Here is a 17,332-nt window from a genome sequence, read left to right as displayed (position 1 = left end):
GGTCACACAGCAGTAAATGGAAGAGTTTTGGCCCAAACCAAGGTCTGTCTTGCTTAATCACAGCTACATTCCCAGAAAGCTCTCACACTTCCTAAAGCACTCTCACACACATTACCTGGCCCTGTCATCATAATTGCCCTGCCTGGGGATTATTGCCCCCTTAGAGATAAGGAAGTTTGGAAAGGCTAAGCAGGTCCACAGACGGTTCACAGCCCAGATGCAGACCATTGGAGGCTACACTCTGTGCCTCCACAGAGCACAAGGTGTTCATCCAGAGAGCAGGAGGTTCCTGGAACTCACTTATGGGGAAAATGTCATGATGGTGCGATCATAATAAATGTTATGAAGGTGCTAGGAAATTATGATTTTAAAAAATAGTCACCAGAAAGAAAAAAAGAGAGAGAGAGAGAATGAGCACCCTGAGCAAGGAAAGAAGTATGTGGGGAACCAAAGAAGCAATGTTTGTGAGAGAAGACAAACTAGCCTCTCGGTAAACATGTCTGTAACAGGCTGAAGACAGAATAGCGGCTTTAAGGAAAAAATGTTAAACTGGTTCATCTGACTTCTGTTTACAATCATTTGTTCAAATTCTAAGCCTCCAACTCTGGTTGCCTAACATCAACCTGTGATTCCACTGATTCCATTAACGACCCTGTACCCATCCTGCAAAATGCAAGCAAAATGCAAGCTCATGTTTCAGTGAGTCTCATAGATGGGAGGAGGTAGAAGGCAAATTCGTCCATCTGTTACTGCACGCCTGTGAGTTTGCTGGGCAGTAACAAAGTTGCCCCCACCAGAATCAAATTGCTGAGAATCAAGATAATGACAACAGAGCATTAAGTTTATAGCTTGATCAGTTTAGTCCCACTAATTTGGACCATTTTAAAAGAATCCTTCATCTTACTACAGTGTGACAAGTAAATTAAATGGAAGTAGGCTTTGCCCAGTCAGTGCAATTTGCTGCAGTGCAAGAAGGCCTGAATGTTCTGCCTTGGCATGCCAGCCAAGAGTATCCTGACATCTCCCTGGAATGTTAGAAGTGGAGGATCCTAGAAACCATGCTCCACATTTTGCAAAGGAGACAGCTCAGGCCTCCAGGGTACAAGACTACAGTCTCAAGGGTAATTAATTGTGAGAAGAGCCTCGGCCCCAGGCACACCATGCTGAGTATCTCTGGTTCCCTTGTCTTTGCAGGAAAGCTGCACTTCAGGTCAGCATGAACGATGGCCTGTCTTTCATCTCCAGTTCTGTCATTATCACCACCACACACTGTGTAAGTCATCACCTTTCCTTTTACCAAAGGCTTCATTGTCATTCCCATCTCCTTGGGAAGTTGTCTGCTTTGCATTCTGTTCACTGAACTTTCATCCCAACACTGCTAGGCCAGTTGTGGACTGGGTGAAGGGTGTGCTGCACCCCGGAATATATCGGGGATGCCTGTGTTTGGCTTCTCCAGATGCCGCATTTCTGTGACTGCGGGTGAGACCTGAATCCACTGGCATGACCAGATGGCAAGGCAGGCCAGTGTCTGTGCAACAGTGAGGGGGGACATCCACATGGAGTGGGTTTAGGAGAAAATGCACAGAAAGAAATTGGACAGCGTATACAGAAGGTTTGTCTGAGGGAGTTTTTCTCCAAAGGGGAGCAGGAAAATGGGCAGTAACTGAAGAAAGATGTATGAAGAGTATAAAGAAAGTCTTTTATTCAGAATGGGAGAGCTTGCAGCTCGTTTATATGGTTGTGGAAACAATCCAGGAGAAAATGGAAAACTGATGAAGCAGGGAAGTGGGGGAAGGGGCCCTATGCCATAGGGACTGGGAAGCAGCAGGAAGGACTGTGTCCTCCCCCACCAGCTCCTCAGATGCCCCTTCCCTGGATCCTGCTGTCAGGCAGTTTTCATTTCTGGCTACACATAAAATCACCTGGAGAGCTTTTAAAAAATATGGATGTCTTGGCCTCATGCCAGACCAATTGAAACAGACTCTGGGTTGGGCCCTAGATTGGTGGTTCCAAGACTGTGGTTGGACACACTTCGTCCTGTGTAGCTGCTCCCTCCCACTGTCAGTGTCTCTAGAGTTTGCCCATAGGAGGGCTGTCAGGGCTTGGTTAGCTTGTACACAGACCTCAGCCCCTGACACAGGCATTTCCAAATGAATCTTTGTCTGAGTATTCAGATTCTACAGGCAAATGCACTTTTTCCTTTAGATCATTCTAGAGACTTATGTGTTTGACCTGGGGGTCAGCTTAGGCAGATACTATGATCAATATCTGTCTAGTCTTTGGAGGACACGTTTTTGGAGCCCGTCAGTAGTTGGGGTTTGTGTCCTTACCACCATTACAGGTGGAGGAGAGGGAGCAGGCAGCACTGAAGCCAGGTGAGATAAATGAGAGGCAGCCAGTCCTCCTGACACACATCCTCCCTCCCAATGCCTGCCTCTCCACCCCTCCCACACACTTTTCTTCCTGTATTTGGACCAGACAGTTTTCTTGAAAGCAGCATAAACTGGTGCAGTGGGAACAGGCAACAGAAAAGTTTTACTTGACCAAAGAGAGTAGGGTTATCACAAAGAAGTGTCTGAGAAATGTCTGCGTCTTAAGTATCTATCAGTGGAACATCAAATCTAGAGACCAAATATGTAAACTCTGTACAAGCAGTGAAATTTCTTCAAATGCACCCTGCCTGATTCTTTTAGAAATTGATCCTTTTGGAACCTGCCAACCTACAGGAAGTGATTAAAATACCCCAGATCAAACAACTTCCTTCCAGATTCCTCCCTGCTCTGAATAATCCAACAACTTGGGCCTGTATTTCTCATTTTGTCTGATCATACCAGAAAAAAAGAGCCATGACCTTGAGGCCACAAGGGCAGAGAAATGAGAAGGGAAAATATCTCAGAACCAAACCTGTGGTATGGCAGAAACAGGACTACAAATTTAAGTCCTGGGCCTCTAAGCCAAAGAAAGGGTGTCCTCACTAATGTAACACCAAATGAAAGAACGTCCAGTAAATTCCCTGTGTACCTTCCCGACTCACTCCAGCCTGCACTCACACCATCCATCTTCATCTGAGTGCCCATCACGAAGTTTTCTGTTCAACTGACACATTGATCAACACCACCTCATAACATCTCCTGCATCATTCCCCTTTTTATTTGAGAATGCTGTTTGTCTACAACAAAGTTATAGCCACCCTAAGGTTTGAGATCCAGATCCATTCATTCATTTACTCAACAAATACTCATTGATCATGCACAGTGTTCTGGGCACTACCCTGGCTGCTTGGGATACATCAGAGAATACAAAAGATGGAAATCTCTGTCTAGTGGGGAGGGGGGGGGAAAGAACATAGATAATAAACAAGAAACATAATAACTGAATTATATATTATGTTAAAATATAATATATTCCATTTTAAAAATGGAGCAAAGTAAAGAGGATTTGGTACTTCTTGAGTGAGTGTAATGTAAATAGAGATATACTGAGAAGATGGCATTTGAGTTGAGAGCTTGAAGTTGACTAGAAGGCTACAAGGGGAAAAACATACCAAACAGAGAGCCCCAGTGTTTAGACCCTAAGACCAGACATCTGGTATGTTTAAGGAAGAGCAAGACTAATGGTCAGTGACTGGGAGAGAGCAAGTAAGGAGAGCAGTGACAGTAAGGTCAAAGGGATGGAGAGTGGAGGGCCTTGTGAGAACTTTGGCTTTTGCACAAAAGTATAACATGATCAGATTTGTATTTGAAAAATCACTCTGGCTGCTGGATCAGCCTGTGGAAAGATGCAGGGAAACCCTAGTTAGGAGGGTTATGGCATTATTTTAGGCCAGAGATGATGGCAGCTTGACCCAGGAGAGAACAATGGAGAGGAAGGAAGTGGTCAGCATCAGGAATAATTTGAAGACAAAGCTAATGGATTTCCCAAAACACTGGATGTACAGCTTGAGAAGAGAGAAATCAAGAATGGTCCCATGATGAATTTTACCAAACATTCAAAGAAGAGCTAACCCCTCTCCTTCTCAACCTATTCCAGAAAATTCAAGAAGAGAGAAGACTTCCAAGTTCATTTTATGAGGCCAGCATTATCCTAATTCCAAAACCAGATAAAGACAATAGAAAAAAAAGAAAGTTATAGGCCAATATTTCTAAGGAACACAGATGCTAAAATCCTCAACAAAATATTAGCAAACCAGACACAGCAATACATTAAAAATATTGTACACCACCGTCAAGTGTGATTTATTCCATAGTTGCAAGGTTGGTACAGTATCCTCAAATCAATAAATGTGATACACCACCTAAACAAAATGAAGAATAAAAATACAAGATCATATCAATAGATACAGAAAAGGCATTTGATAAAAATCCAGCACCTATTTATGATAAAAACTGTCAGCAAAGTGGAAATAGAGGTACCATACCTCAACATAATAAAGACCATGTATGGCAAAAATTAAAAAACATTTCCCTTTAGAACAGGAAAAAGACAGGAATGTCTGCTATCACCACGCTTTTAAAAAAAAAAGATTTTATTTACTTTTAGAGAGAGGGGAAGGAAGGAAGAATGGAGAGAAACATCAGTGTTTAATAAGAGGTACATTGATCGGTTGCCTCACACACCCTCAACTGGAGGCCTGGCCTGCAACCCAGCTATGTGATGTTCCCTAACTGGGAATCGAACCAGTGACCCTTTGGTTCACAGGCAGGCACTCAATCCACTGAGCCACATCAGCCATGGCTGATTTCAACCACTCTTATTCAACATAGTACTGGAAATTCTGGTTACAGCAACCAGACAAAAGAAGAAATGAAAGGCATCCAAATTGGCAAAGAAGAAGTAAAACTCATTATTCACAGATGACATGATACTGTATATAGAAAACCCTAAAGATTCCACCAAAAAACTACTGGAAGTGGTGAATGAATTCAGTAAAGTAGCAGGATACAAAATTAATATTCAGAAATTGGTGGCATTTTTATACACCAATAACAAATTATCAGAAAGAGAAATTAAGAAAAGAATCCATTTACTATTGCAACAAAACACCTAAGGTACCTAGGAATAAATTTAACCAATGAGGTAAAAGACCTATACTAAGAAAATTAAAGGATACTGAAGGAAGAAATTGAAGAAGATACAAATAAGTGGAAGCATATACAATGTTCATGGATAGGAATAATTAACATCATTAAAGTGCCCATACAACCCAAAGCGATTTATAGAGTCAATGCAATTCCTATTAAAATATCAATGGCATATCTCACGGATCTAGAACAAATATTTCAGAAATTTATATGGAACCACAAAAGACCTCAAATAGCCTCAACAATCTTGAAAAAGAAGAACAAAGTTTGAGTTGTCACACTATCTGATATCAAATTATACTACAATGCCATATAATCAAAACAGCATAGTACTGGCATAAGAACAAGCATATAAATCAATGGAACAGAAGAGAGAGACCAGAAATAAACCCATGCCTTTATGGTCAATTAATATGTGATAAAGGAGGCAAAAACACAATGGGCTAAAGACAGTCTCTTCATAAATGATGTTTGGAAAATTGGACAGATATATGCAAAATAATGAAACTAGACCACTAACTGACATCATATACAAGTATAAACTCAAAATGCATTACAGACTTAAATATAAGTTGCAAAAACATAAAAATCCTAGAAAAAAACATAGGCAATAAAATCTTGGACATTTCTTATAGCAATATTTTTTTCTGATACATCTCCTTGGACAAGGGAAACAAAGGAAAAAATAAACAAATAGGACAACATCAAACTAAAAAGTTTTGCACAGAAAAGGAAACCATCAACAAAGTGAAAAAACAGTGCATTGAATGGGAGGACATTTTCACCAATGATACATCTGATAAAGGATTAATATCCAAAATTTATAAGGAACTCAGACAACTCAACACCAAAACAGAAAACAACAACCAAAAAAGCAACTGGATTAAAAAATAGGTAAAGGATTTGAATAGACAGTTCTCCAAAGAGGACATACAGATGGACAATATATATATGCAAAGATGCTCAATGTCACTAATCATCAGAGAAATGCAAATTAAAACCACAATGATATATTACCTTACATCTGTCAGAATGGCTATCACCAGTAAATTAACAAGCAACAAGTGTTAGCAACAATGTGAAGAAAAGGGAACCCTTGTGCACTGTTGGTGGGAATGCAGACTGGTACAACCACTATGGAATAACCTAAAAAAATTTAAAAATAGAACTGCCTTTTGACCCAGCAATTCCACTTTTGGAAATTTATCCTAAGAAACCAAAACACTAATTGGAAAGAGTATGTGCACCCCTATGTTCATTGCAACATTATTTACAACAGCCAAGATCTGGAAACAGTCCAAGTCCCCACCAGTGGATGAGTGGATATAAAGGCTGTGGTACATTTACACAATGGAATACTACTCAGCTGTAAAAAAAGAAGGAAATCTGCCCTGGTTGGTGTAGCTCAGTGGATTGAGTGTGGGCTGTGAACCAAAGGGTCACCAGTTTGATTCCTAGTCAGGGCACATGCCTGGGTTATGGGCCAGGTCCCTAGTAGGGGGCATGTGAGAGACAACCACACATTGATATTTCTCTCCCTCTCTTTCTCCTTCCCTTCCACTCTCTCTAAAAATAAGTAAATAAAATCTTTTTTTTAAAGAAGGAAATCTTACCTTTTGTGACAACATGGATGGACCTGGAGAGCATTATGCTAAATGAAATAAGCCAGTCGGAGAAAGACAAATACTCTATGATCTCACTTATATGTAGAATCTAATGAACAAAATAATTTAACAAATTAGAAACAGAAGCACAGATACATTGAACATACAGCTGTCATGGGGGGCAATGAAAAGGTGAGGAGACTAAACAAATATATATGAGGGGGGACCCAAAAAACTATTTATTTATTAAAAAATGTGTGGATTCTGGTTTATTTTTAAAAATTGTGCAACAAACAACTGTTGAAAAGGATGTGGAGAAAGGGTACCCCTTTTGCACTGCTGGTAGGAATGAAGACTGGTGCAGACACTGTGGAAAGCAGTATGGAGATACCTCAAAAATTTAAAAATGGATCTGCCTTTTGACCCAGTGATCCCACTTCTGAAAATATATCTGAAGGAACCCAAAACAGTAATTTGAAGGAAAATAAGTACCCCTATGTTCATTGCAGCATTAGTTACAATCACCAAGATATGGAAGCAGCCCAAGTGTCCATCAATAGGTGAGTGGATAAAACAACTATGGGTCATTTACACAATAGGATATTACTTGGCTTCAAAAAAGAAGAAATGTAAAAAAAATAAAAGAAGTGATCCCACTTCTGGCAATTTATCTGAAGAAACCCAAAACAGTAATTCCAAAGAACATAAGCACCCTTATGTTCATTGGACCTGGAGAACATTGCACTAAGTGAAATAAGCCAGTCAGAGAAAGACAAATACCACATGATTTCACTCATATGTGGAATCTAATGAACAAACTGAACTAACAGGCAAAATAGAGAAAGACTCATAGAGAGCAAGATGACAGCTATGGGGGGAAGTTTAGAGGGTAGAGGGATCAAGCAAAAAGGTAAAAGGACTCATGGACATGGACAACAATGTGGTGATTGCAGGAGGAGGGGGAAATAAAGGGGCTAAATGGCAATAGAAAAAATACAATTAAAAAAGTAGAATGAAGCTGGTCAGATTAATTTTCACAATACATTGTATTAACTCATATCTAAAATTTTATCTTTTCAACATGTAATGAAAATAAATATTTTTAAAAATTCTATTATTATTCTTACATGTTTTAAGTTCAGTCACCTTCAAAGCATTCTCTATTTGATGCAATACACCTATCAAGGTTTTTTTTTCCACTGCACAAAACAGTTTTTGAGCTCATTGGTTTTGATGACTTTTAGTGTTTCTGCCATTTTTTGGTTTCACCTCTTCTACAATAGCAAAATATTTCCCTTTGAGGACTTTCATCATCCAAGGAAACAACAAACAAAAAATATCACTGGGGCAAGATCAAGTGAATAAGGAGGGTGGGGCATGGAGCTCATGCTATTTTTGGTCAAAACTGCTGAACACTCAGCACATTATGAGCAGGTACACTCATACATCACCCGTCATAAAACAGGCAAACACATTGAAAGAGTCTTCAAAAACATTCCCTGAAACCAAACACAGCCTCTCACAACAATGCCAGCTGGTACACTGATATAGATGGATTCCTAGAACAATCACTTAGTGGAGGAAACCTGTACTACAAGGGGTCCACCCTCCAGAAGATAATTCTGTTTTTGGGGGGAGATACACACACACACACACACACACACACACACACACACACACAGTAGTATGGTGATAACCAGAGGAAAAGGAGCATGGGGAGCAGGTGGGAGAAGGTACAGAAGGGATAACTGGGGACAGAAAAAGACTTTACTTTGGTGATGGGCACACAATGCAGTATGCAAATGATGTTTTGTTGAGTTGTACACTTGAAACCTATATGGTTTTGTTAGCCAATGTCACCCTGATAAACTCAATTAAAAATAATTAATTAATTTTAAAAAATGACCCCAAGGGTTTTGGCCTCAGTAACTGAAAGGATGGAGTTGCCCTCAGCTGACAAGAGGGAGATTGAAGAAGATTTGGGGTTAAGGGGAAAATTCAGGAGATCGGTTTTGCTGTTGACAACCTGTGTGGCCTCAACCAAGTTATGTAGCCCCTTTGTGGCTCAATTTTCTAATCTATAAAATATGAATAATAGTACTTTACATTTCTTACCAGTGTTCTGAATATGAAATAAAATATGTGTAAAGTGCTTGGCAGAAGATCTGGCAGGTAGTAAGCACTCCATAAATATTAGCTGTTATTATAGTGGAAGCTTAGTCAAAATAACTGAACTAGTTGGAGACTCTTCCCAAACAGTTATCTCCTCATTTCAGAGTCCTGTTATAACAGAGACTCTTTTGAGGCAAGATGTATCCTTAGTACATTTGTCACTCAACCAAGCCCCGGTGACTAAAGCAGACAGACTCAATGGCCAAATTCATCCAAAGGGACTTATATTCAAACTTAAAACTCCAATATCCAACAGGCCCTACACAGAAACTCAACTTGAAATGAATGAAGCTATCGCTGAGCAAAAGAAAGAAGCAAGCTGTGTGGTCATCCAGAATATGAAGTAAGGTCTTGGACTCAAGTTTATTTCTTGGGCAGCAGCTGGTTTGAAGGGCAAGGTTTTTAGATTAAAAAAAAAAAAAAAAAAGATCCCCTGAGTCTGAGTAAAGGGTTAGTCTTGTTGATGCCAGTTGCAGCCTGCACAGTTCCATCAACTGGAACCAAAGATAATTTAAAGTATGTAGTCAAGTCTTTTCTTTCCTCGCTTCGTTTGGTGCCCATTTGGACAACTGTGTCACAGTTTTCAAGATTCACAATGAATAACTGTTGCCCTTGCCAGGAACAGAAATTCCATGAAGTTGTACAGGAAAAAGATTTTTCCATCCAAGAGCTAAAAGATTCCTATACAAAGGGTAAACTTTGTTGAGCTCCATGACTATAGAAAATGGTCACACAGCCTCTCTTACCAGCATATTTAAATGCATCCCATCTCTGTAGTCTTCCATGTTATTCCCCAATCTCTAGTAATAGCTGAGAAAAATTACTAATATGGTACCATTTTAAGGGAAATATCAAAAAGAAGTTTGTCCTTTTGAGAACAAAGCAAGTACATTTAGTGCTTTAAAGAATTTTTCATGGAAGGTTGTCTTCTTTTAACTATTTTCTTATTGATTTTTTTTAGAGAGAGTGGAAGGGAAGGGAGGGGAGAAAGAGAGAGAGATTAATTTGCTGTTTCATTTATTGGTTGCTTCTTGCGTATGCCCTGACCAGAGAGTGAACTGCAACTTTGGCACATCAGGACGACACTCTAACCAACTCTGCTCTAGGCCATGGCCAATGGTTGTCTTCTTTTAGATAAATACCTTAAAATTCTATAATTTCCCACCTAAAGTGTGCAAAAATCAGAGAGTCCTTCCACAAGGATTTCTCAAACACCTACTGTGTCTACAGTGCTCTACTTACATTTCATAAGTCATATCCATAAGGAGTTTAAAATCCAGTTGGAAAAGAGAGTCAATCATATTTTAAAAAAGCATAAAATAAAGAATAAGATTGTGCGAACCAGGTGCAGATGTTATAGGATTTCAGGGAGGAGGAGGAGGAGTGAAGCCAGAAAGAGTCACCAGGTAAAACCCAGGTGGTGATCTGAAAAATAACAGTTACAGGTGAAGAAGTGGGAAGAGGCCCTCCCTGAAGAGAAGCAAACCTGAGCAAGGACTGGGTGTGTTCATCAGCAGAGTTTATTCATGGTCCCTCTCTCTTTTTTTTCTTTTCTTCTCATTTGGTATCAATTCCTGGTGCCTTCTAATATGGGGCCATTTTTCAGGTGGACAACAACCCCACACGGATGTACACATCACCCCCTTGATCACCTGCCCGCCACCCCCCGGGTGTGCAGCAGTGAGGCCCAGCCAATGTTCCTCCCTGTTAAGTATGGTCAGGATTTTATTTTTATCGGTCTCCAGGTTGGAGAATCATCATCTCTGAAGAAAGGAAAAGGATCTAAAGTTAGACATAAGGACCTGAAATCAACAGTAAATCAATGGGAAACTCTCTCTTTTTCTCCCTAGTTTATATGAGAAACAGCCTGGCTACAAACAGTAACAGGGTCCAGTAAATTTGAATGGACCAATGTCAACTCACTATTCAGAGAAATTCTTTATTTAAAAAAAAAAAATCCTCACCTAAGGACATGTTTGTATTGGTTTCAGAGACAGAGGAAGTGGTAGAAGAGGGGAAGAGAAAGAGAGAGAAACATCAATGTGAGAGAGTAACATCAATTGGTTGCCTTCCATACACATGCCAACCAGGAATCAAACCTGCAACCTTTGGGTGTATGGGATGACGCTCCAAACACTGATCCACCTGGCCAGAGCTCAGAGAAATTTTTTTTGAATGAAAATAAAAATGCAGCAAACTCAACCCTAAGGCATCAAAACAAGAATTGCCCTATAATTATAGCATAATGGAGGAATTAAGAAAATAGGATATTGAGCCAAAAATCTTAATTTCAAATTAGCACCTCCACTGTTCAGGGTGATCTTGGGCAAGTTGACCTGAGCCTGTCTCAGAGCTTGTTTTGCATGGTCCTTGTAAAGATTAAAGGTAAAATATATAAGGGGCTTGAGACACATGGTAGTCTGTCAAAGAATGACAGCTCTTCACTAGTCTATTGCCATTCTCTTTTCTTGCTGTGTAAAAATCTAATGGCCTGTCTCATTAAAAGATTTGCTGTTTATGTTCTGTAAATTATAAATAGGCAGTGATCCCCTGATTAAGAAGTATGCATCCATGGCAAGTTTAGGAACAGACTGGGGGAAACTTGGAAGATGTTGCCTGCAGGGAAACCAGCACCACTAAATTGGGTCTGGTGTTAAGCCAAAGGGAATTAGGTGGCAGTTTCTTGACTATTTTTTCAATTACAGTTGAAGTTCAATATTATATTAGTTTTAAGTGTACAGTATAGTGGTTAGACATTTTTATATAACTTACCAAGTGATTTCCCCTGGTAAGTCTAGAAGCTATCTTGCACTATACATAGTTATTCCAATATTATTGACTGTATTCCCTCTGTTTAACTTTACATCCCCATGACTGCTTTGTAACTACCAATTTGTTCTTGGCTTAATCCCTTCATGTTTTTTTTTAAATCCTCACCTGAGGATATTTTTTATTTATTTGAGAGAGAAGGAAGAGAGAGAGAGACACTGAACCCAAAACCTAAGTATATCCCCTGACCAGGGATCGAACCCACAGCCTTTTAGTGCACAGAACACTTCTCCAAAGCACTGAACCACCCCACCAAGGCAATCCCTTCAGCTCTTTCAACCCATCTCCCTCTTCACTATTTTGAAGAAAGGTTTTCTCAATAAATGAATCAAGAGTAACATAGGGAGAATATTTAACCTATTTATATGAATGAATTAAGATAAGTATGTATTAAAGATGCATTATTAGCTCAGAGAAAATTCTTATTATTATTTAAAATACACTATCAGGCTGAGTACATTTGTGGGCATTTTATCAGATGTACCATTTCAGGTGCATGATAGCTCAGCCTCAGAGAGAATTTCACAGCAGACTGGACACTCCAGGGTCCCCTGAAGGAGCCATGACTCATTATGGTTTTGGAGTATGATTTGATTGTTTTGAGGATGAACACGATGTTGACTTGTTTCCCAAGGATTTTCAAATCATTTTGTCCTTCAGATTTTTATTAATTTAGACTGTTCTTTTCTTGAACTAGTCATATTTTTCTACAGATATAAGAGAGAGGGTGCAGGGGAGAGAGTAAGAGAGAGAGAACAAAACAATGCACAGGAAAAAACCACACACACACTACAAAGAATTGTCCAGTCCAAAATGTCAGTAGTACATTTCCCAAGTCTGAGAAACCCAAAAATGTCAGAATTTTTTGAGTAGGGAGCCCAGGATTCAGTATTTTAGTAAGTTTACCAAGTAAATCTTAAATATATGGGTCTCTTATCATTCTGCTTACCTGTCACTAATTGCCCTCCAATTTTCTTTTAATGATTAAAATCTACTTAAGAAAAATGACTTGCTCTCTTGATTCATTCCCAATTCCATTCATTTAAGAATCCCAATATTTTAAAATAAGAAACCTCTCTTTTATTTTCCTTCTTTTGGACCATATTTTCTGCTATAAAAATAGGAATTTGCCTAAAAGAAGAATTTTGGCCCATATGAACAGTCTAGGGAGCTTCCCTTTTTATGTTGCCAAAGACTGCACAACTCTCTCTCCAAAGGTCCTGTTTCCACAGTCCAAGTTGTTCTTTCTTTCTCTCCTCTCACACTAAGTCCTGCTGAGGTACACACTTGTTGCTCATTGTTTCAGGAAGAAAGACCCTCATTATCATCTGTATTGCTCTTAATACTTCCTAGTTTCTAATGTCTTACAAGAAAGTGGGCCTCCAGCTGCCATGCAGAGGTAGGTTATGAGTTTGGAAACAACTGGAGACTGGGAGTAAAGAAAGCACAGACACAGGAGAGATCAGTGGTCTCACATGTACAGTGCAGCCCATATGCTTCTTGAGGAAAAACAAAGGCTGTGTAGTGTTCACCACTGCAACCTACACCTTGAGTAATGCCTGTGCATGGTAGTTAGCAGATAGCTGGTGACTGAGGGAATAAATGAATAGATTTAATCAAGGGTCATACTGAGGTGATGACACCTGCTGGTGGGAGAAGGAAGCCAGAATGAAGTAGGCTTAGAACGCGTTAAGTGGTTGGAAAATAGGCCTCCCAAGAGGATGGCCAATAATCCAATATGCGCATCCAAGGGGCATGGGGAGCTTGAATGTGATTTAAGAGAAAAAAAATCTGCCACCCAAGAAATTGCAATCAGTGATCCCAGGCAGGGCGGTAGTCAGACTCTTCAGAGCAGCACCAGCTCCACTCAGAGCAGACCCTTGTCAGGGATGCAAACCTGGAGAAGGTGAACTGGAAGTAACCCAGTTAACTGGATCAAGATTGAAGACAGGTCCCTTGTTTATGAGGGTCTACAGCACAAGGCTAGATACCAGGCAGAACCACAGAAACTGATATAGCATCTAAGTCACTCATTTTGCTAAGTCCGAGGAACACAAAGACATACCACATTTTTCCGTATTTAATGCGCACTTTTGTGCACAAATGTTTTTAATTCTCTTATGTATGCTTATGTGTTAAAAGTATAATTCTAGAAAACAATAATGGTATCTGTATGCAGAATAATACCCTGGAATACTTAATCAGCTTTGTTTCTAAATATAAATAAAGAAAAAGTTGAATTAAAAAATTAAAAGGAAAGATTTTTCCCCCTGAAAGTTTGGGCCAAAAATGTGAGTGCTCATTGTACATGGCAAAATACGGTAATACATGGGAAACAAACAAGTACTCCAAGGATTTGTGATTTCACGTGGTAAGTGCTTTAGCAGAGAAACAAACAATGCCTAGCCCAGTGATACCATGATGTGGAGAGTCTAGGCACACGAAGAAGGATTCATAGAAGAAATGATAAGTGAACTGGGTCATGAAGAAAGAATCAGGATTACCTAAGGGTGTGGCCTGTGTAAAGGCATGTTTTGGGCCAGTTTGGCTGTAATTGGTTGAGTTGGGCAATAGCAGAGAAGGTCAGAGACAAAACAATTGAGTCAAGTTGGAAAAGCCCTCTTTATCTGCCATATTTTGGAGTTTCTTTAACATTTAATTTAAACATTATACATAATGCAGCTTTGATGTTAGCTTCCTATCTCTCCTCACATTCAGAAAATAAACAATCTTTTGTCTTAAAAAAATACAAAAGAATCTAATTAACTACAGAAAAGCTGTGATCCTGACTGGGTAGCTCAGTTGTTTAGAGCATCATCCCAATGTGCCAAGGTTGCAGGTTGCCCCATCAGGGTACATACAGGAATCAACCAATGAATGCATGAATGGGTGGAACAGCAAATCAATATTTCCCCCCTCTCTCTCCTCCCTCCTTCCTCTCTCTCAAATCAATAAATTTTTTGAAGAAGAAAAGAAAAGCTTTGACTCAGGGAACATTGGCATGGCCTGAGCTCACCCTGGAATACCAGAAAACTAGGCTATGGAAGTTCCACTAATGTGGCCAGCCAAGACTGAAGGTGTATGAACTGCCTTGGTCAAGGCTGGCTCAGGAAGGGGTGTTCTGGAGCCCAGAGATGGAGGCTCCAGTGGCTGTAACCAATAGAGACTGCAAAGGAGGGCAGGGACCACGTCACAGAATTATCTACAGACTTCTGTCCTAGGCAACTTCCTGGGTCTGTTTTGTAAATCAGTTCAATTTTGTTACTAATTGTTTTGAAATAACAGGAAAATACAAATCCAGCCCAGTTTTGTAGTCATAAGGCTATCTAGGTAAACAAGAGAGTTGACCAGGCTGCCCTTGCCAAAATTTCTTGAATTTCACCAGCCCGATAGGGAACGAATCCAGTAGCCAGTGCTGAGTGGCAATCTTGGCTTCCAACATAATAAAAAATTATTGCATGCTCTTCAGAAAAAGTAGAAATCAAAGAAGATGTTTTTCTTCTGTTTCTTTTCCAAGGTCAGCAAAACAGTCCATGAGTCAAAATAGGTAGCTATCTTTGGGATGGATAATTCATACCAGCAGGTATAAGCATGTGAGCCTCTTCATTAAGGACAGAAGTACAGGGAGGAGGTTGCTGGTAGTGAATGGGGCCACAGAGCAGGACCATCATGTATTAAAATAGTACCTTGGGCAAAGTGTTAGGACTGCAAAAAATAGCCAGTCCTAGACCTCCAAAATCCTACAGCTTAGTTTCCAAGGCAAGATATATACTCCAAGGGGTAAGTATTAGTATACACTCTAGAGTATAAAAGGCAAATATCAGAGGCACCCAGAAATTCCCCATCTCTTCTAAAGATTCCTGAGCCTCCACACAGGCCTTTGATAAGGAAATTAACACAAACTGCATATTGGATTCATCAAGGGGACTGTCCTCTTAATGGATCCAGTGGATTACTTCCCAGTTACCTTGAAGGGGAGCTGGATTCATCATTTTGGACATTCAGGAATAACATATAGGCAGCTTATGATTTGCTCAGCCCAAAAAGTTTTCCACAACAAAACCCGCCCTGAACTGTTTTACAATTCTAAGACCCCTGGAGAAGACAAGTCATTTCCCAACAATCAATTGAAAGCAGGCCCAGGGCCCACACCTAACTTTCCCCTATAGGTTTCTTCACCTTGACTGTATCCCACTTCCTGTACGAGGTGCTCCCACGCCCACCTGCTCCTCCCTTCACACAGCCTGGAGGAGTAAGGGGAGACTGGATTGGAGGGGAAATAAGAGGCTGACCTTGCAGAGGATAAGAATGAGAGAAGATGGAGTTTGGGCAATGGGAAGCCATTCAAAGGACGCACAAAGCAAAATATTAGGGAGATAAATCCAGCACTTGTATGTTCCAAGTATATTAAGAAAATAGCATTAATTTGGATTCTGTGGATTTATGTATTTGGTCATTGGGAAGGGGAACAGACTGTGGTGTACTTTTACATTATTTGCGCTAAAGGGAATTTTGTACCAAAAGTGACCAGTCCACAGCCCTGAGCCTGCAAGTGACTCATTAATGTTTCATCTCAGCCCTGGAAAAAGGGTGGCCTCTATTGTTGCTATAATTATAGGTGATATGTCCTTTGAAAGATGTAGCTTAGCAAAACAGAGGAAAGGCTCAGCTGGAGAAGAAAAGTGGGAACAAACATGAGCTTTAGGATCAGATTAATGTGGCTAAAATCCTGGTTTTTAAATAGCTGGCACAGGGCCTGGTACATAGTAGCTACTCAACATGAGTCTCCGTGCACCGATGTTGTGGGCTCTGCGACAATTGGTACAGTGATGTGCTTTCCAGAGAGACTGACTTCTGGTTGAATTAACGGAGGTATAGTGTCTAAGACTAAAGAAGTCATGGAAGCTCTCACCTTAGTGAAGGTAAAATATCCAGTCAAGTATACAAAGAACACATCAGGGAGAGCCTAGAGAAACTGAATATGTGAAAAATAATACCAAATGTGGTAAATTACATAGAATAATCTATAGAATTGGGACTCTTTATCCTGGAGACATGAAGAAAGACGTGATGTCCATTTTTAATATTTGAAAGGCTGTCCTGAAACAGGTACATCTGCTTTTACTGTGTAGATCCAAGGAATAGGATAAGCTGATAGACACAGTTTTGGCTCAGTTTTTAAAAAGTCTTTCTAATTGGCTGCTTCAGGAGGGAGGGAGTTCCCTGATATGACTGAATTCAAGCACAGGCAGCTTGACAACTTGGCAGGATTATGTAAATGCCATTCATGCATCAGATAGGCAGTTGGACTAGAAAAGCTTTCAGATTCCTTCCAGTGCTGAAAGTCTGTAATTCTAGAACTAAAAGTATGCTAGTGAAGGAGTAAGGTAAACACCATCAGTCCTATAGAGTATAACAAATGAGTTTGGCTTTGATATTTTGAAAATAAATATGAGAGTGTTTTGTTGGTGACACTGGAGATGACTTCTCTTAGTGAGATGCAGATTGGCCAACCTCCGCCTAATACAAGTGAGATGATGTTTCAGACCAGAGGGTGCTTAAAACTCCTCTGGAGAACAGTTTGTTGTCAAGTGATCTCAAAACACACCCTTCCATTTACAAATAATTGTTATACTAGTCACAAAT

General features: G+C 40.0%; 1 protein-coding gene across 1 annotated transcript in view; it reads left to right on the top strand.

The window, feature by feature from the left end:
* The window catches only part of ANTXR1 (ANTXR cell adhesion molecule 1), a 230,344-nt gene that overhangs the window by 109,093 nt on the left and 103,919 nt on the right, over positions 1-17,332 (top strand). The window contains exon 12 of the mRNA XM_028514747.2: positions 1,195-1,273. Coding sequence (XP_028370548.1) covers positions 1,195-1,273 — 79 coding nt within the window. The remainder of the gene's footprint in view (positions 1-1,194; positions 1,274-17,332) is intronic.

This window comes from Phyllostomus discolor, chromosome 6 (assembly GCF_004126475.2).
Source record: "Phyllostomus discolor isolate MPI-MPIP mPhyDis1 chromosome 6, mPhyDis1.pri.v3, whole genome shotgun sequence".
Taxonomy (NCBI): domain Eukaryota; kingdom Metazoa; phylum Chordata; class Mammalia; order Chiroptera; family Phyllostomidae; genus Phyllostomus; species Phyllostomus discolor.
This window is presented reverse-complemented; position numbering and strand designations above follow the sequence as displayed.